At 30.8% G+C, this 20,629-nt stretch overlaps 1 protein-coding gene and 1 long non-coding RNA gene across 3 annotated transcripts; one reads left to right on the top strand and one right to left on the bottom strand.

Annotated features, from left to right (window-relative positions):
* The first annotated feature begins 10,448 nt into the window (after positions 1-10,448).
* LOC123895072 lies at positions 10,449-11,399 on the top strand. Its single transcript, XR_006804087.1, has 2 exons — positions 10,449-10,526; positions 11,085-11,399. It is a non-coding gene; the product is annotated as an uncharacterized LOC123895072 (long non-coding RNA).
* Positions 11,400-15,801: 4,402 nt separating this feature from the next.
* On the bottom strand, positions 15,802-18,775 carry LOC123895071 (AAA-ATPase At3g50940-like). 2 transcript variants are annotated; one of them, XM_045945265.1, is made up of 3 exons: positions 18,701-18,775; positions 17,087-18,126; positions 15,802-16,576 (listed from the first exon to the last, which is right to left on the bottom strand). In XM_045945265.1, exons 2-3 carry the CDS (start codon positions 18,032-18,034, stop codon positions 16,160-16,162), a joined length of 1,365 nt encoding a protein of 454 aa, XP_045801221.1. In that variant the 5' UTR covers positions 18,035-18,126; positions 18,701-18,775; the 3' UTR covers positions 15,802-16,159. The 2 variants fall into 2 exon arrangements, with proteins under 2 accessions (XP_045801221.1, XP_045801220.1); XM_045945264.1 differs by having other exon boundaries at positions 17,087-18,093.
* Between the last annotated feature and the right edge of the window lie 1,854 nt (positions 18,776-20,629).

The following is a 20,629-nucleotide window of genomic DNA, read 5'->3' as shown; positions in this document are numbered from 1 at the left end:
TACTCCACAAGCAGAATGATTTTGGATTACAACCCTCTAAAACCATTCGACAGTAAAAATGGTTTTGACATTATAAGTACATCTAATGTGAAACTATTCCACAACAAAAATGGTTTTGGAGGGCACGCAAGAAAATTTGGGGGGTGCGCGAGAAAAATTGGGGGCGCGCGAGAAAATCCGAGCTAGCTAACACTAAGCTACGGCCACTTTGAGCTAGTTAACCATATATGATGTTTTTTTAAACAACCATATATGATGTTATTATCAGTTTAAAAGTAAGAAAACAGAAAATTTAGGTGTTTGATAGGCCTTCTTTTTAACTAGAGATCGATAAATACACTTTTGATCTTTCTATTAAAAAAAAAATGAAATTTTGTCTAAATGTTGTTATGTCATTAGTAATAAGACTACACCGGCAAAGTTGACTGCAGATTGGATGGGGATCAAAACTCGAGAAAAATAAAATTGAGAAATCAAAAGTTAATTTTTAAAATAGGAAGCCCGCAAAATTTTATTTATAAAAAATACATTTGAGTCTTTTAAATATTTACAATTAAAAATCCCAATTTGAACATCTTCAAACAAAATATTGTTCTTATAAAAAAAAATTTAAAACATATTTTCAAATAAGAATTTATTTTTTCTTTACATTATGTTATGTTTGGATAGATGGAATGGAAAGGAATAATGCTCCATTGTTTGGATTTGAAAAATAATAATGGAATGAAACAAACCATCTAATACCACCATTTACCTTCAATTTTGTTCCTCTCCTTTTTAAAATACTCAAACAATAGAATGGAAGATTTATTTCATTCCGTTTCATTCCATTCGACTCAACTCTATTCCGCTCCGCTTTATTCCATTATATTCCATCAATCCAAACAGATAGATACAATTATACTATAAAAAATTCTACAAAAACAAAAAAATTAAACATAATCTAACAAACTAGTAAATCTGTTAACTAATATCAAAACAGAAGCAATGAATAAAATTGTAATGAAGAAAAATATGCGGTTGATGCCCATAGTTATGTTTTTTGGAAAATGAACACACAAATCCCGACTAGAGGTTATTTATTGAGACAAGACAAGTAGCTAGGGAAGTTTCTACACTATAAACCAACACAAAACTGTTAAATGGAAAAAAATTATTTGTAGTTATTAATAATAAACCAGTCAAAGATATTTGTAGTTTTATTTATTTTCTTTTACTAAAAAGAAATTAGTAGTTACTGTATTAATAATAAATGAGTCAATTTTTTTATATTTTTTTTAACAACAAATATATTATTAACCAGGTCTCTGCACAAGGAAAATACGGTTTTTGTTCTCATAGATATTTCAAATTTTATTAATTAGTTTATATAAAATATTTTGGAAAATTTTGGTCCCCCAAATGTTTTATTTTCCACGATTTTTGGTCACTACTTTTAAGTCAATTCGTTTTATATTCTTTAAAATTTGAAATTATTTTTTGCGGACATATTTATTACAATATAGAAATCGCTTACCAAAGTTTAAGATTATCTGACACAAAGGATAAAATAAATAAAAAATTAAGTTTCTGGCTTTTAAAAATTCATGTAGGCTGCCAAAAACTTAATTTTTTGTTGGTTTTTGGCTTTTAAAAATTCACATAGGTTGTTCATGTAAGCTTAACTCAGTTGGTAGGGATATCAAACTATATGTGCAAGGGCTCGGGTTCGAACCCGAAACACTCCACTTATTCACATTTAAGGTAAATTTTCTCGTCACTAAGTTACTTGACAAAAAAATTCATGTAGGCTCAAGAGAGGTTAATTTTCTAGTCACCAAGTTACTATAAAAGAAACTTGTTACTTGTTTGTAAGAGAAAGGGTCAAGAGAGCATGTACAAATTATAAGCGAAAAGATGGAAGAGAACTAGTAACACCTAGCCATGATGAGCGACTGCATAAATTAAGTAAAAATAAATATTTAAACTAAGAACACAAGAACATTTTATTGATACTTGAAATTTGTTTATAAGAGTTGAAATGGAATTTTACAAAAGAATGAAATGACAAAACTTTCGACCTCTGCATAGAACTCATTCTTCTGTACATCGTGAGTTTCATTTAATTATCAATTGTGTCTTTTTATGGGAATTAAAACACATTTGCCACGCACGCATACTTCTTCGTGAGTTTCTCGCCTTCCAGTATGAGAAAAAAATCCAAAACAATCTCTATCAGATTTACAGTGCCATGCCTTTGTAGTAAGAAATAGAGAAAAAAATAAAATACAATACAATTTGATCATTCTCTCTCTCTCTCTCTCTCTCTCTCTCTCTCTCTCTCTCTCTCTCTCTCTCTCTCTCTCTCTCTCTCTCTCTCCTTCTTTGTCTCCCTCTCCGTATGCAAAAAATAAAATACAATTTGATCAATTTATAGTGTATCAAGATTAACAAGAATAAAAAATAACACTTGAGTTGATCAATGGATAGTATTTGCCTCTTGAGAAATGCTTAGTAAACGTCTCTTCATTTGAGCAATGGACGCATTATTTTACCCTTTGCTTAGTAAACTCACTTAATCAACGGGTAAAATAAAAAATGAATTGTTAAAACTCATTATTTTATAAGTTAAATAAGTTTATTGTTCGTGTAAATATATCAAATTTGATTATTAGTTTTTATGAAATATTTTGGTCCCACAAATATTTTGAATTGTTTTTTGAGGACATATTTATTAAATTATATTCCTTCAAAATATATTTATTAAATTATAGAAATTTCATTCTTACAAAAGTTTAAGGTTCCGATAACGCAATTTCGGAAGGAGTCGGTAGTTGGCCACTGAATCCCTTCGGACCTGGAGAACGCGTGACACATTATTTAACACAAACGATAAAATAAATAGGTTTAACTACACATTTGGTCTCTTACGTTTATTTTAGGTTTCAATTTGGTCCCTTACGTTTAAAAAGTATCAATTTGGTCCCTTACGTTTATTTTAAGTTTCAAGTTAGTCCTTTCCGTTAGTTTTGTCACTAACACCGTTTGAATAGTACACGTGTCAGCGTGTCCAAGTGCCACGTGTCAGTCCACGTATGCAAATTGACTGCCACATGTGACAAAATTGACGGAAAGGACCAACTTGAAACCTAAAATAAACGTAAGGGACCAAATTGATACTTTTTAAACTTAAGGGACCAAATTGAAACCTAAAATAAACGTAAGGGACCAAATGTATAGTTAAGCCAAATAAATAAAAAGAATTAAGTTTTTGGCCTTAAAAAATTATATTCGGATTATATTTAGTTAAAAAGTTATAATTTTTTGTGGGAGAAATTTTTATAATATTATAAACATCAATAAAACCATACATTCAAAAAGAGTATAGATTCAAAAGAGACTAAGAACGGCCACATAAACTTGATAGTCTCACAAATGCACGAGATTTTCATTGTAATTAATAAAAAGAGTATAAATCCAAAGAGACTGAAGAAAAAGCAAATTAAAAATTTAAATATAAAGATATTAGAAAGAAATAAAGTAAAAAAAAAAAAAAAACAGAAATTTTTTTTGAGTGGCAAATAAAATATATATAATAAGAAACGAAAATTCAGTCCAATACAAAAATAACACAAAGTATAATAAATACTCCTAAAATAAAACAATATAAAGCAAAAGGATGAGGAAACAAACAACAAAGAAAACCCAAACTACTAAGGCAAGGGTTGAACTTTAGTCTTAAAATTTGAGGTCTTATAATTTACCAACTAAACTAAAAAAAAAATATTTAAAATTTATTCTTTTGGTCTTAAAATATTTATTCTTTTTTCCGATGAATTTGTAGCTCTCAACCTTGTAGTTCTTTTGCTATCAACCTTTTCTTCCTTTACTGGTCGTGTGCATGCCATTTCTAATATTAGGAGTTGATTTTCATTATTATCATACTCATTTCTTTACGTGGAGATGGTAGTCTCCTTTTATTATTAGCAATGGTATAGTTAGGCTTTAGTGACAAATTAAAATATGATATAAGATCATGACCACATTTGTATAAGCTACACTAGTTAAAGTGTAAACTGAATTCACACTCTAAATAACGAAAGCGAGCAATGTTCGCACTCTACATAGTGAGTAACAACATTTTATACTCGAACGCAACGTCTAGCCCCCATGAATGAAAAAATCATGAAAAAATAATTTGCTTTCTAGATAGCAAACTGCAAACTGAGTTCGCTTTCTAGATAACAAACTGCAAATTGAGTTCGCTTTCTAGAATGCGAACTCCTTTTTTCATGTTTTTTTATTTTTCATTCTAGCGGGGCGGGTTCATACGTTGGGTTTGAGCTAAAAATATTACTCCTTGCTACTTAGAGTACTAAAAGTGCTCGCATCCTAGAAACCGAGAAGGTTAGTTTGGTCATTTTAAAGGATGACCATGAAATTTTTAGGAGCGCGAAAAAGTAAACTCTTTAGAAAATACATAAGGAAAAAGACCATTTGGGCCAAAATATAATTCATCAAATGGTAAGAGTCTTGGTCCCCTTAAGTATGTGGTCAAGTGTTCGATTTCTAACTCATGCGTATGTCCACCATTTACCTTCAATTTTGTTCCTCTCCTTTTTAAAATACTCAAACAATGGAATGAAATATTTATTTCATTCCGCTTCATTCCATTCGACTCAACTTTATTCCGCTCCGCTCCATTTCATTATATTCCATCAATCCAAACAGAAAAAAAATAAATTAAACATAATCTAACAAACTAGTAAATCTGTTACCTAATATCAAAACAGAAGCAATGCATAAAATTGTAATGAAGAAAAATATGCGGTTGATGCCCATAGTTACGTTTTTTGGAAAATGAACACACAAATCCCGACTAGAGGTTATTTATTGAGACAAGACAAGTAGCTAGGGAAGTTTCTACACTATAAACCAGTCAAAGATTGCACAAAAATGTTAAATGGAAAAAAATTTATTTGTAGTTATTAATAATAAACCAGTCAAAGATATTTGTAGTTATTTTTTTTTTTTGACTAAAAAGATATTAGTAGTTATTGTATTAATAATAAATGAGTCAAAAAATTGTTTTTTTTTAACAACAAATATATTATTAACAATGTCTCTGCACAAGACGAACAGAGACCGGAAATAAAAGTAACTACATAACAGGGCGCCGTATATATGCGAAACACCAAAAATAAACGCCCAAACAAACATCACCTAAAAGAGGGCCACCTCGTAAATCCAAAACAGAAAGGCACCATAAGACACAAACTCAGCCCCAAAAATTGCCACTAGACCGAGTCTAACTCCCGGTCTCGAATAAAAAATGATCGGCCCATCAAAATCCAAAAAACAGCTCCTTCGAACTAAAAGCTGATGAGACAACAGTAGAAATAGGCAGAAAAGTCTCAGCTCGATGACACCCTACACAGGCAGAAAGGTCTCATAGTATGCGTATTGATGACAGCCAATTATATGATGTTTTTAGTAATAGATTAGTATAGTTTTATAGTAATTGAAGCAAAAAAGCAGGCAAATCTCGGGAAAAGTGAAGTTACAAGGACCAAAAGCAAGAAAAGTGGAAAAAGCAGCAAAAATGTAATAAAGCAGCGCAACCATCGTACCCACGATGAGGTTCAACGTGGCGCGATGAGAAATCGGTTAAAATTGAAGAAAATCTACTGAAAATCTTTACTAATTACCATTGTGGCACAATGGCTTGTCATCGTGGCACGATGATGACTTGAAAGAATGCTCCGCTATGCATTTATGTAAAACTGCAAACATTTGAATAAAGGAGTTCTTGTATTTGCCTCACTTTTATTCCGAAATATAAATTGAATATTAAATTTGGTTATAATCGTTTCAAAATTATTGTCTATTATAATCATAAATTTAAAAATTGCTGTCCATAAGTTAGGGCAATTGTTAAGAAATGTTGCTTATACATAATGGGAACACTAGAAAACCGTTATCTTTGCTTAATATTTTGGCAATAGTTATCAACTGTAAATAAATATGGCAACGGGTAAAACATGTTGCCTAAAGTTTGCAGATAAACTGTTCCCTTTCCTCGATAGCTTAGGCGACAATTTTAGAAAGTGTGGCTAGAAAACGCAAAAACTGTAACCTATAACAATAGGTAACGCTCGCTTATAAACCGTTGAAAACTGTACCCTATACCTTTTGATTATAGTTTTCACGGTTTAGGGTACACTTTTCAACTGTTGCCAAAAAGCAAAAATGTTGTAGTGACATTATAATAAAATCTAAGGACCTAGTGGATATCATATGAGAAATGTGAATTAAATTGCTTGAAACATTTTAAACTTTGACAATATTATCCTATAGAATTAGAGTTATGGGCTTCAAAGTAAAAAAAAAAAATACATATATTAAGAGAGAAGAAGATTATTTTATTTCATTTCATTACCAACATTTTAAAGATAAAAATACAATTATTAATTGCTACAAGGAGAACTCATTCTTCTCTACATATGGCGTTTGTCTACTTTGGGATTCGTTTTATGCGAACTAAAAAACAAACATCAAACTGGCACTCTGCACGGTAATAATTTAGAATTTCTTTACCCTCAAATAATTTATGACAATCATTATCAGATTCACAGCCGTCGTACCTTGCATATATATTGTCAACCGCCTTTATAGTAAGAACTAGAGAAAGAAATAAAATTAGAGCGGAAATAAACTTGAGAGATTTACTCATTTTCTCTGTCTCTGTCTCTCTCTCTCTCTCTCCTTCTTTGTCTCCCTCTCCGTATGTAAAAAAGAGAATACAATTTGATCAATTTATAGTTTATCAAGCTCTGCAATGTTAACAACAATAAAAACTAATTAACACTTAAAGTTGATCAATGGTTATATTTGCCTCTTGAGAATGCTTAGTAAATGTCTCTTCAATTGAGCAATATAATGGGTTGAGTTTGTCCCTTAAACCCACTTAGTGATCAACAGGTAAAGTAAAAAATTTGAATCGTTAAAACTCATTATCTTTTAAGTTAAATAAGTTTTTTTTTCTTTTTTTTGTCAAAAAAAAAAGTTAAATAAGATTTTTGTTCTCATAGATATTTCAAATTTTATTAATTGGTTCATATAAAATATTTTGGACAATTTTGGCCCCCCAAATGTTTTATTTTTCACGATTTTTGGTCACTACTTTTAAGTCAATTCGTGTATATTCTTTAAAATTTGAAATTGTTTTTTGCAGACATATTTATCACAATATAGAAATCGCTTACCAAAGTTTAAGATTATCTAACACAAAGGATAAAATAAATAAAAAATTAAGTTTTTGGCTTTTAAAAATTCATCTGCTGCCAAAAAAAAAAAAACCAAAAACTTAATTTTTTGGTTTTTGGCTTTTAAAAATTCATCTAGGCTATCTATGTGAGCTTAACTCAGTTGGTAGCGACATTGCACTATATAGTCTATATGTGTAGGAGTTCGGGTTCGAACCCGGGACACTCCACTTATTTACATTTAAGGTGGATTTTCTAGCCACTAGACTACTTGACAAAAAAATTCATGTAGGCTCTGCTCATACATCAACTTATTGGTTCAATTGTGTTCTTGTCCTATAAATGAAACACGTTGAAATCACCGATCATCAATACTATAAAAGAAACTTGTTTGTAAGAGAAAGGGTCAAGAGAGCATGTACAAATTATAAGCGAAAAGATGGAAGAGAACTAGTAACACCTAGCCATGATGAGCGACTGCATAAATTAAGTAAAAATAAATATTTAAACTAAGAACACAAGAACATTTTATTGATACTTGAAGGAGTCGGTAGGAGTCGGTAGTTGGGCACCGGATCCCTTCGCACCTGGAGAACGTGTGACACATTATTTAACACAAAGGATAAAATAAATAAAAACAAATTAAGTTTTTGGCCTTAAAAAATTATATTTGGTTTATATTTTGTTAAAAAGTTATAATTTTTTGTGGGAGTAATTTTTATAATATTATAAACATCAATAAAACCATACATTCGTCTTCAAAAAAAATAAAACCATACATTCAAAAAGAGTATAGATTCAAAGAGACTAAGAACGGCCGCATAAACTTGATAGTCTCACAAATACACGAGATTTTCATCGTAATAAAAAGAGTATAGATCCAAAGAGACTATAGAAAAAGCAAATTAAAAATTTAAATATAAAGATATTAGAAAGAAATAAAGTAAAAAAAAAAAAAACAGAATTTTTTTTTGAGTGGCAAATAAAATATATATAATAAGAAACGAAAATTCAGTCCAATACAAAAATAACACAAAGTATAAGAAATACTCCTAAAATAAAACAATATAAAGCAAAAGGATGAGGAAACAAACAACAAAGAAAACCCAAACTACTAAGGCAAGGGTTGAACTTTAGTCTTAAAATTTGAGGTCTTATAATTTACCAACTAAACTAAAAAAAAATATTTAAAATTTATTCTTTTGGTCTTAAAATATTTATTCTTTTTTCCGATAAATTTGTAGTTCTCAACCTTGTAGTTCTTTTGCTATCAACCTTTTCTTCCTTGATTTTCATTATTATCATACTCATTTCTTTACGTGGAGATGGTAGTCTCCTTTCATTATTAGCAATGGTATAGTTAGGCTGTGTACCTTTAATTTTTACCACACAGCATTTTGAAATACCTAAAACATTATGGTTTGTAATTAAATATTTTTGAAGTAATATACACGAATATTTTTTTTATTATGTTTTTAACGGTAAATAATATTTTTTCAACAAATTGATAAAATTTAAAATAATTCACAAATTGTTTGACAGTAAATAATATTTTTTTGCCGTAAATCAAGTAATTTTGAGCACAATTGCAGCAACTAATCCCTCGAGTATTGTGGGATTCATTTGATCGCATGGAGTCTCACTTTCCATTCAAGAGAAATGTGAATTAAATTGCTTGAAACATCTAGAACTTTGACAATATTATCATATAGAATTAGAGTTATGGGCTTCAAAGTGAAAAAAATAAATAAATAAACAGTCACTTTGGTCTTTGAAATAACTTTGAATGAAACACAGGCCGCAAGTTAAAGTGTGAACCATTCATTCACGTAATTTTCTATTTTCGGTCAAACTTATCAACTCTTGTAGCCTAGATACATGTTAATAAGTATAAATGTAAACTTGGTCATATCAAATAGAGTAACAATTCAATATAGCTATATTTACGGTGTGTGTGATTGGTCGATAATGTCACAACCGCTCTAGTGACAAATTAAAATATGATATAAGATCATGACCACATTTGTATAAGCTACACTACTTAAAGTGTAAACTGAATTCACACTCTAAATAACAAAAGCAACCATTGTTCGCACTCTACATAGTGAGTAACAACATTTTATATACTCGAACGCAACGTCTAGCCCCCCATGAATGAAAAAATCATGAAAAAATAATTCGCTTTCTAGATAGCAAACTGCAAATTGAGTTCGCTTTCTAGATAACAAACTGCAAATTGAGTTCGCTTTCTAGAATACGAACTCCTTTTTTCATTTTTTTTATTTTTCATTCTAGCGGGGCGGGTGCATACGTTGGGTTTGAGCTAAAAATATTGCTCCTTGCTACTTAGAGTGCTAAAAGTGCTCGCATCCTAGAAACCGAGAAGGTTGGTTTGGTCATTTTAAGGGATGACCATGAAATTTTTAGGAGCGCGAAAAGTAAACTCTTTAGAAAATACATAAGGAAAAAGACCATTTGGGCCAAAATATAATTCATCATTTGGGCCCACTTATCCAATTTTACATGAGATTTATTTTTGCCACCCTATTTATTTTCTCTCGCTTTCTACGAAATTACAAAAATATCGCTGTCTCTATTACTTAAATAGCGGAACACCGTATCAAATTTGTTTTTTTTATAACATCCGCTGCTTAAGAAATGGACGTTATAAAAATAAGAAATTTGTTAAATATAGCATGAGCGAGAAAGTGACAAAAGTAAAGTCAGTTTACATCTATATGTTTCTTATCAGTTTTTTTGCACCACTTTTTGTTTCCCATTTTCAACATGTTTAATTTTCTCTTTTTTTCATCATTCAGAGATAAAATGGCAAATCTTGTGCTTGGAGCAATCTCTCCTAAAACGGCAAACCGAGATTTTATCTTATTTTTTCTAAGATAATAAACAGTATTTTATCTTAGCATGCAATGTTTCTTTTCTTAAAATATATTTTCCTTATTTTTTTGATATTTAAGTTATGATCAAATTCTCACTTATTTTTTATTAAATTAATTTCCATGCAGCACAGTCTAAATATTTCATCAAAACTAAAACATTCTAAATATAAACTATAGATAAGAAACATTATTAATACCGAGATTACCTTTGAACATATCACCGTTTTTTTAATTTAGTAATTGCCGTAGAAAATAATATAAATAGCCTTTGTATATGTAAATTGTTTATTCATCTTTCAAACATAGTAAAAAAACATGGCTTCAAGCATCAACTGTCTGTATTTTTTTATTGCAATTCTATGCATTGCTTCTGCTTTGAGTCTAGGTAACAAAATTATTTATTCTATACCTATATATTTTTATGTAATTTTTACGGTATAATCATTTCTATAAGAATATTTTTTTAACATTGAGAATATGCATGTTTTCTTCTGGCAGAAAAAATGTATAATGGTCAACATGTTTAATTTTTCATAATAGAGCTGAACTGTTTAAGTACTTCAAAAAAAGAATTGTTTAATTATGCAACAAACCATTAGTATGTCCATGTAACATTTTCAATTTTTCATCATACTCGCTCCGTCCCTATTTGATCGACATAGTTGACTATTGTGCACTTTCACACATATTGTTTTGACCTTATTTTTCTACTAATAAACAAAAATAATTATTAGCATATAAGATGTTGTTTGATTCTTCTCGATTAGTATTGTCAAAATATCAAATTTTTATAAATTTTACTATTATACAATTAAAAATATTATTCGTCAAAATTATGGATCGACATGCGTGAAATAGTCAACTGTGTCAATCAAATTTGGACAGAGGAGTATATATTAATTAATTTATTATTCTAACAATATTATATATTGATTGATTGTAGGAGAAGCAACATATTTTACATACTGCTTTGGAAAAGGGCCATGTCCAAATAACACTCCAGCTTGTAGTGATATTTGTGTAAAAATGGGGTATCAATATGGTTTTTGTAATACTTACACTGGTGCGTGTTGTTGTAGGGGGGGATAAATTATACTTTCTCAAAGTGTTGGCACACGTTTACCAATGTATCAAGTCTAAATTCGTGTATAAATACATTGATATTTAGACTTACCAATGTATTTAGTCTAAATTCAATGTATAAGTGTTGGCACACGTTTACCAATTAATCGTAAAAATAGAATTTGCTTATAATTAAGGTCGGAGAGAGTAAATTTCAATTTTAATATTTTTTTATTAGTATTAAATAAATTTTAATGTTGTGATTTTTTTACCAAAATGGTAGTACTTTTTTAAAGTTTATTACTAAACCCAATCTAAAGTGTACAAATTATTCATCAAATATCGCGACCAATTTCCCATCATTGAATCATGATGAACCATCTTAAGAGAACTGTCCACACATTACCTACAAACAATCCAAGATTTAGGGCACCAGTAGAAAAATGACTTTTGGCTAAGAGATTCCACTACTGGTATGTGAATACCAGTAGTTAAAACCATTTGACCAAAGGATTTTACTACTGATATTTGAATACCAGTAGTGAAAATTTCATAGACAAGGGATTTCACTACTGGTTTTCTTAAATCAGTAGTGAAAAGTAGACACGGTGGCAATGTCGTAATTACATTAAAATTTGTTTTAATTGGATTTCACTACCGATTTGATATTCACCCGTAGTGGAATCCCCATTAGTGTTCATTAATTAATTAATTTGTCTCATTCTTCATTCCCATCCCAAACGCGAGAACGTACGCCATCGTCCCAATTTCTTCCCAAATCGCCAAATCCCTAAATCGCCAAATTTCTTCCCAAATTTCTTCTCCAAACCCTAGACGGCCGACCCCTTTATCATTCCCCTACCCGGTATGTTTGATATGGTGTTATATAAATTCGTGTAAAAAAATTATAAAGAAATTTTTTGTAAACACTTCAACTGAATTTTTTTTTAAGAAGTTAAATTGGCCCAATCAAATTGGCATTAGAGATAATCGAATCCGAGACTTTTTTTTTGTTCTGTATGGACTTAGTGCACCGAAATTGACACCAGGGAGAATCGAACCTGAGACCTTGAGAGGAACATACTCTAAGGACTCAAGCCAACACCACTAGACCAACCCCAAATGAGTTAAATAGTTATTCTTAAAATGTTATTTTAGGTATTTGATCACCATTTTATTGAATCTTTTTTTGGATATCAAAATTTTGAAAAATCACTTAATTTTGAAGCTATTTCAAATATATTTTCATAAAAATCATTTTTGAAATACAACTTTTTGCAAAAATATGATTTTGACTATGTTTTGATCTTCAATAATATGTGTTTATATTATATGATGTCAAAATTAATGTTTCAATTTAGAAAACACAAATATAAAAAAAAAAACTTGTAATATTTTAATAAAAGATTTTAGAAAATCTATTTTCAAAAATACAAAAAAAAATTATTTTTTTAAAGCTGAAACAAACATGCCAAGAGTCACCATGCTTGACGTGAGCATCTCCAATGCTTGCATTTGAACCCCTTCTTCTTTCAACTTTCAACTTTCACTTTCAATTTCAACTTTTTGATCTCCTAGAAGTACGGGTGGAGGACCGTAAGCGGTTTTATGGGGACCACAATGACACACCTATTGACTGGGGGCAAAATTTAAACAGACATCCGATGTGGATGTTCTGTCATTGGAAATGTTGGTATTGGTCTTTAAGCTAGCCTTGAGGTAGCCTCTAACACGCTCGCAAAGTGCACGAGTATTTCATCGTAATAAAAAGAGTATTAATTCCATAAGGACTTAATGAGTAATAGGGTAGAATTTCGTTCATGGAAAATTATATTGATTTATATGAAAAGTTTAGAGAAATAGTGATGATGATTATGATGATTGTTTATGGATTTTTAGTCATAAAAACAAACATGTAAGTAATAATGATTGATTTTTCTTATATATATATTATAAAGACCCCCAAGGTTATGGATTTCATTCAACACATAAACTTCAAATCCTTCCCCCATGTGTTTTTGGCATGCGAAAACATATATTTTTAAAAGCAAGTAACCGTGAAACAACTTTCCTCTTCACCGCGGTTGTCAAGCATGCTAGTTCCTAGTAGCCAAATACATTAGCACCCCAACGCCTCCATGCTCGCAAAGCACATCCGTCCCCGAAGAGCCAAAGCATGCAAGACAGTCACCCCTCAAACATATATATCCGAAAACATCGGTCACAATCAAGGCACTGACTTAATCTTTCGATCCTTCACCAAATACCCCAAAATTAGTATCTATTATTTAATTTTCTTTTTTCGTATTTATTTTTCTTACTTTTGGTATTCAACGGGGCCAGAGCTCAAGAAATTTCTTTTTCATTTTCTCATTTTGTATAATCATGCTTAATTCTTCGACTTGGATCCTCTCCATCCTTACATTCCCTCAATCTCTCTCTAAAATTTTAGAGAGAACTCAAATCTTATGTCTAAAATCTTGTGTTGTCTCTCCAACATGATACAGTCAAAGCCTTTTTAAAGCTTCAATTAAAGCGTTAATACATTACCTTTTAATGTGCTGATGTTGTAGTATATTCAATTAAAAAGCATTTATCATTTTTATTTATATAAACAAAAAAAGCATTAATCATTTTTTACTGAAAAAACAATTTACATTATTATTTTGAAAATAAATAAAATTATTAATACGAGATTTTATCTTTTTCCTTTTTAAAACGAGATTTTAATTTATATAGCATATTCAAACAGTTTTTATTAAATTAGTTTCCATGAAGAATATTCTAAATATAAATTACCATAAGTAAAATTAAATGATATAAAATGGTTAATATCGAATTATACCTTGTACTCCTTATAATTAATTATTTTTGCTTATAAAAAAAAGATATAAATTACGATAAGTAAACTTAAATGAAATTGCTGCAGCAAACTCTATAAATAGTTTCTTTTTTTGATGGTATATTGTTTATTCATCTTGCTAAAACTTCAGTAGTTTCTTGAAAAATCGCTTCGAAGAAAACATGACAATCAACATCAACCACGTGCATTTTGTCATTGCAATTCTATGCATTGCTTCAATTTTGATCTTAGGTAATAAGTTTATTTATTGTATACCTATTTTTATGTATTTTTTATAGATTAATTTATAATATTATCATTTCTCCAAAGGTGTATTGAAATGAAAATTATGTTAACATTGATAATATATTTTCCGGCGTGTTATGTTCGATATGTTTAGATTTTTCTTAAAAAAAAAAAATCAATAAAGTAAGAAAGGAATATTGGATACTGTAGAAAGCATCTCTTTTTGAAATATTTCAACAGAAAACACGATTGAGAACATATGAGTAGAAAGCATACTGTCATCACATGAGTTCTATTATGTTGGGGAATGGATCCCCTCCACTTGGGTTTACATCTACACCATTCATTTCTTTTGACTTTTCATGATACTCACAAATTAATGGTTAGATTTTCACTGGAGAAAAATGTACATTGGAGAGAATCTGCTCCCATTATCTTGGACTATTTGTCCGATTTTTAAACACATGATTGTATGAGGTCTTTGAAACTCTTCATAATGTTAGATGGACCGTCTTCAATTTTTTATTTTTTTTAATCGGCTAAACTTAATTAATAACAAATCCCTTAAACAAGAAATAAAAGGGATTGTCGGAGATGTTTGGATTTATATTTTGTTTAATAAAGTTTTTATTTATTGAAAAAAAAAATTCACAGGAGTTAAAATAAGGTTAAAAACCAGCTTCTATATTTTAACAATAAAATTTATTAGATTTTAATTGACTATCTGAATTTAAAATTTGATGTTTAAACTTCTGACAATACTATATATATTGATCGTAGGTGGAGCAATTGATGGTATACCACCTTTTGATTATTGCATTGGCAAAGGGCCATGTCTAAAAGAGGGTCAAGATTGTGGTGCTTATTGTTCACATTCAGGGTTTACTTTGGGTGGCAAGTGTGATAAAAAACTTGTATGTTGTTGCCATGCATAATTGTACCTTCTCAAAGTGTTGGTACAAAATGCATCTATATATACCACTATAGACTTTATGACTAGTGGAATAATAACCAAATGCACTTTTATCTCTATCTATATCTATATATAATTCCTACATAGTTATTCTAATGTTTATCTAAACCCTAATCCACTTAAACCAATCAATTTTTTTCATTTAGCGATGTTATCCAATACATCCAATTAAATCATTCTATCATGTCACATCACTTCCTATTTCTCTCTAAAACTCAATTTAGTAGTTAATTTAATTCTTGCTCCTCTTCGAATGCCTACCAATTAACATTTATGTATCAATTTCATTTTCTTTTTCATATTGCACCATTTATATGCATTATTTTTTCATATGCTCTTTTCAAATTTTTTTTCTCCCTTAAATTTGTCTATCCCTCACCCAGTGTTTTAAAAACCGGACCGGACTGAACATGCTAATGAACTGGTAGAATTAGGTGTGTCCCAGTGTTGGACACGTGTCGGTGCTCAACACCAACACATATAATTACAAGATTTGCAAGGATGGAAATGTACACTGTTAATACAACACAAATCATATGAAAAAAAATAGTGCTATTCTGCAAATGATGCAAACTATTATTTTGGTGTTCTGTTTCACAAGCCGAACTGAACCTCTCCACTGTGAAACTACAAACCAACACAGTCTGATCCCTTCTGCGAATTTGCTACGACACCAGAACAATGGATTCAATTCTGAAGCACTTGCCACATAAATACAGTCTCTATTACCATCCCTTGAAAATTTAGCATCACAAGTTTAATTATACTGGTATGACATGTATATCGAATTAGTACTCGCTTAAACAAACATCAAGAAAATTTGAAATTATTTAATCATTTATAAGGTCTTCTTTTAATGATCTCAACATTTCTTTTTTCAAGAACAAACAAAACATTAAAGAGATTCTTGATTATCAAGTTCTTCTTTGATATTTTCTTCATTCTTCTCATTCTCTACCTTGATCATTTTCTTGGCTTGAAGGAAGTTGATAAGGTCTTGTAGACACTCTGTAGCATCAGCATCCTTTGTAAGCTCTTCGGCAATTTCAGCCGGGGTAACTTGAACTTGTCCTAGAAGCACTTGAATCTTTTCATAGAGTTCATGTTCAGTAATGCAAAGATAGTTGATGGCTAATTGCTTAAAAGCAGAAAAGTTGCAATATGACAAGTGAATTTGCTTATCCATTCTACCAGGCCTTAGAAGAGCAGGATCAAGTCTTTCTTTGTGATTTGTTGTGAAAATAATTATGTGTTCCTCTCCACAGCATGACCAAAGACCATCTACTGCATTCAATAGTCCCGAAAGTGTCATCTGTCGAAAAGTTAACAACAAACATTAGTCTAAACTCTAAAATTATGTCATCATTAATCATAAACAACCCTGCAGTAATATTATTCAAGTAATCCCTCGGCATAAATACAACCCTGCGGTAATTTTATTATGTATAAAAGTTTATGTGAGTTGAGTCCAAAGGGTGTCTATGATCTGAACTAACATTGCGGATCAAAGTGTACTTACATATGTAAGTATTTCAAACCTATTTTCTCTAAGGTAAATGTTTTGAAACTATATGACATATCTTATCGACTGGACCAACCTTTGTCGACTAAATAATATGTCATCTTAAGGTATAAGTTACATTCTTACCAACAGGACAAAAATTTGTCGACTAAATTATGCAGACAGTTAAATATATCATTCTAAACTAGATTCATGTATGTCGAATTCTACTAAATCTTTTCTAGTTTTATGCATCCCTCTAACTTTTTGGTATGAAAGAATATCAAAGATGAATATAATTTCAAAGACAAAAATGCATACCATATTGTGTCCATTGTGAACAACTTCTTTATCGTCTTCTCGGTTTTGCAAATTTACAGTACAATCAATATCCTCGATCACAAGTATAGAACGGTTGGACATGGCAAGAAGCAGTTGCTTCAACTGCTTATTATCGTGAACAGCAGTGAGATCCATATCATAGATATCATAGTTGAGATAGTTAGCCATAGCTGCAATCAAGCTAGTCTTGCCGGTACCAGGAGGACCATACAACAAGTAACCGCGTTTCCAAGCTTTACCAGTTCTTCTATAAAACTCTCTAGCTCTCACAAATTTGTCCAAATCATTCGTAATATCTCTTTGAAGCTCTTCGTCAATTGCCAGAGTGTTGAAACTCATCGGATGGTTGAATTTAATAGGTTCACGACCCCAGCGATTATATTCGTATGAGTGAATCTTAATTGCGATGTTTCCTTGTTTAATCTTCTTAGCTATATCCATCACATAAGGCAAATATGAATCGAAGATTTTGTTTTTGTGTTTCTTGTGAAAAGTTAGCTCATAGGATCTTATTTCTGACACGGGTGAGGATTCATCATCGTAATGTCGAATCCTTGACGAGTCAACTTGTATGCAAATTAGTTTCCACTTTACACTAACACCTTCAAAAACATCACTCACTTCTTCATTTCTATCAATATTGAATGAAAGCTTTTTATGATCGTCTGATTTGCTTACTTTAACTCTTTCTGCTGCAATTGTCGCTTTAGTTCCTAGATAGGCTTCTGCAGCCTCAAAAACCAGGTTTCTTGCCATCCCTTGAAATTCTTCAATGACTATGGTGAATTCCGCAGAGAATTGGCGAAAAAGATGCTGAAGTCCCGATTGAACAAAGTGTAGGAGCTCGTGAGGAATGAGTTCATTCGTGATGGTTCGCATCAGAACAATTGAGGCCATTGCAGATACAAGTGGCTTGGTATCAATCATTGTTGAGAACTCAGTTGTTGATGAAGATCAGACAGTTGAAACTTTGATCGGCCAATTTCCTGAAAAGTTATTGAATTTCGTCGTTTCAAATCCTACATAAGATATGAAAGAAAACTATTCAAAAATTGTTGAAACTTGAAACTAGACCATGAAACTTAGAAAGCACTTTCAATTCAAACATTGAAAATTCTAACAACGATATATGACATTAAAACCAATATTGTAAGCTGTAGTTGACGCTAAAATCATTCTAATCAGCAAGGGCAATTGATGCTAAAATCATGATAACAAGGTTTTTTTTAAGTAATCTGGTGGCTAGAATTTCACTCATTTAAGGTGAATAAGTGAAAAACTCAGGATTCAAACTCCGACCTATATATTGCAATCTCTCTACTAACTGAATTATACTCATATCATAGGGACGAATGATAACAAGTTTTAGATAAACATATATAAAACCCTAAAAAAATTATACAAATCAATTAACGCCAATTACTCTTCAAAACAAAAATAAAATAAAATTATACGTGACATCATGATATCAAAGTATAGGGATGTGTTAGTATGTGAGAAATCATAGAGAAATCAACAAAAAAAAACATAGAAAATCATGATCCAAAGTATAGGAATGTAAAAGAAAAAAAAAGTGTTGGGAAAAAACGTTACCACACAAGAAGAAGATCGATCAAACTGTGTTGATGTGTTTTGATTTCTTTTTCTTTCTTCCACTTCTCACACTAAGGGCCCGTTTGGTGCACAGGATAGGGAGACATGATATGATAACACTATCCTATCCTATTTAAATTTGTTGTTTGGTGCACCAAAAGAAAAGGATAAATTAAACCTATTACTAATCCTATCATGTCAAGCCTTTGTTATTCTAATCCTTAGTTTTAGGTGGGTTACCAACCTGATAGCACAAATTCACGCGGCTTAATTTTCTATTCCACAAAACACCTTCTTCGATTCCCACCGGTTGCAAACTGCATCCTCCTTCTTTTTTTTTTTAATTTCACTCTCTTCTCTGCATCACCCTTCCTAACCCTTCTTTCTTTTCTCTGTCTCCACCTTCTTTTCATGTAACAATCCAAGATTTATTTGTTTATAATAACAATCGATTTGCTTATGTTAAGAATTCATGTGCTTCTAATCCCCAATTTTGCCATAATTTTGTTAATTTTGTTTTTCGGTTCCTAATTTTGTTCTTCTCTGTTGATTAAAAAAATTCACGTTTTTCAAATCATGAATAAATTGTATTCGTGTTCCTATTTCTTTGGCATATTGAAAAAAAAAATAACTGTGTTTGTTCCTAATAATTCTCTTTTTTATATTTAATTTTATAATGAATAATTCTTATTTATTATTATTTTTTTTAACAAATCTTATTTATTATTTCTGTATGAAAAGTTAATTTTTTTATTTATTACTTAGGTGTATTTATTTATTTCGTTAGGATAATTTGGTCATTTAAATATAATATATATTTTATCATGTCAATATCAAATGTGCACCAAACACATGATAGGATAAATGCTTATCATATCACTATCCTATCATATCCTTATCCAGCTTCTTATCCTATCCTGTCTATATGCTATCATGCGCACCAAACGAGCCCTAACAGTACTACTAATTCTGTTTTTGGTTCAATATATATACTACTAATTCTCTGTTTTTTTATTCGTATTCTATTGCTTGAGAAAGTCTTCGATAGGCACATATACACCACTTCAGTTTTGGGCACAACCAATAAAATAATGACAGCTCATAGTAGAAGTAAGACCATCTACAATGGTTTCAACACCAAAAAATATTCAACACTCACTTTTTCACTTCACATCATTTTCTCTTTCTTCCACCTAATCATTCAACACACATTCAACTTTTACCCTCTCCAATGGTTTTTATATTCAATACCATACCCCACCACTTTCTCTACCCCACCACTTTCTATTTCATATTCTTATTTAAATTTTAATTTTTGTTTTTATGATTTTTTTGGTAAGAAAGCTAAAGAGTACAAGGGAAAAGAAAAAAAAAAGACAAAAAAGAAAGACTAGTCTCTTTGGAATAAAATTCCTAAAGCATCGTTTTTGAGCAGCTCTTGAACGCCTTCTGGAGGACAGTCATGGTTAGTGAAATCAGCATCCGAGGAGGCTCCTAATTTTGCGAAGAAGTCTGCGCATTGATTACCTTCTCTAAGAGTGTGACAGAGGGAAACATTACTTTGGGAAATCAAATCCTTTATGTCCTGGATTAAAATTGCATGCATATGAAACTTAACTTGGGGACCTTTTATGAGGTTAATACAGTGTAAAGAATCTGAATAGCAGACAAGTTCGTCAATGCCCATGTTTATGGCCAACAAGAGGCCCTTGTAGATAGCATAAAGTTCAGCATACAAGATATCAGAAGACCCTTGAATGTAACCAGAAAACCCAGCCAAATAATGACCAAAAGTGTTTCTAATGATTCCACCAAAACCTGATCGGGTTGGGGAACCGAGACAACTTCCGTCAACATTAAGAATGGTACAAGAAAAATTGTTGTTGTTCCACTTGATAAATCTATCAACTGATCCACCATTAGAAGTGA

The sequence above is a fragment of the Trifolium pratense genome, linkage group LG7, assembly GCF_020283565.1.
Source record: "Trifolium pratense cultivar HEN17-A07 linkage group LG7, ARS_RC_1.1, whole genome shotgun sequence".
In the NCBI taxonomy this organism is placed as follows: domain Eukaryota; kingdom Viridiplantae; phylum Streptophyta; class Magnoliopsida; order Fabales; family Fabaceae; genus Trifolium; species Trifolium pratense.
The sequence above is the reverse complement of the archived record's forward strand: the minus strand, read 5'-3'. Positions and strand labels throughout refer to the sequence as shown.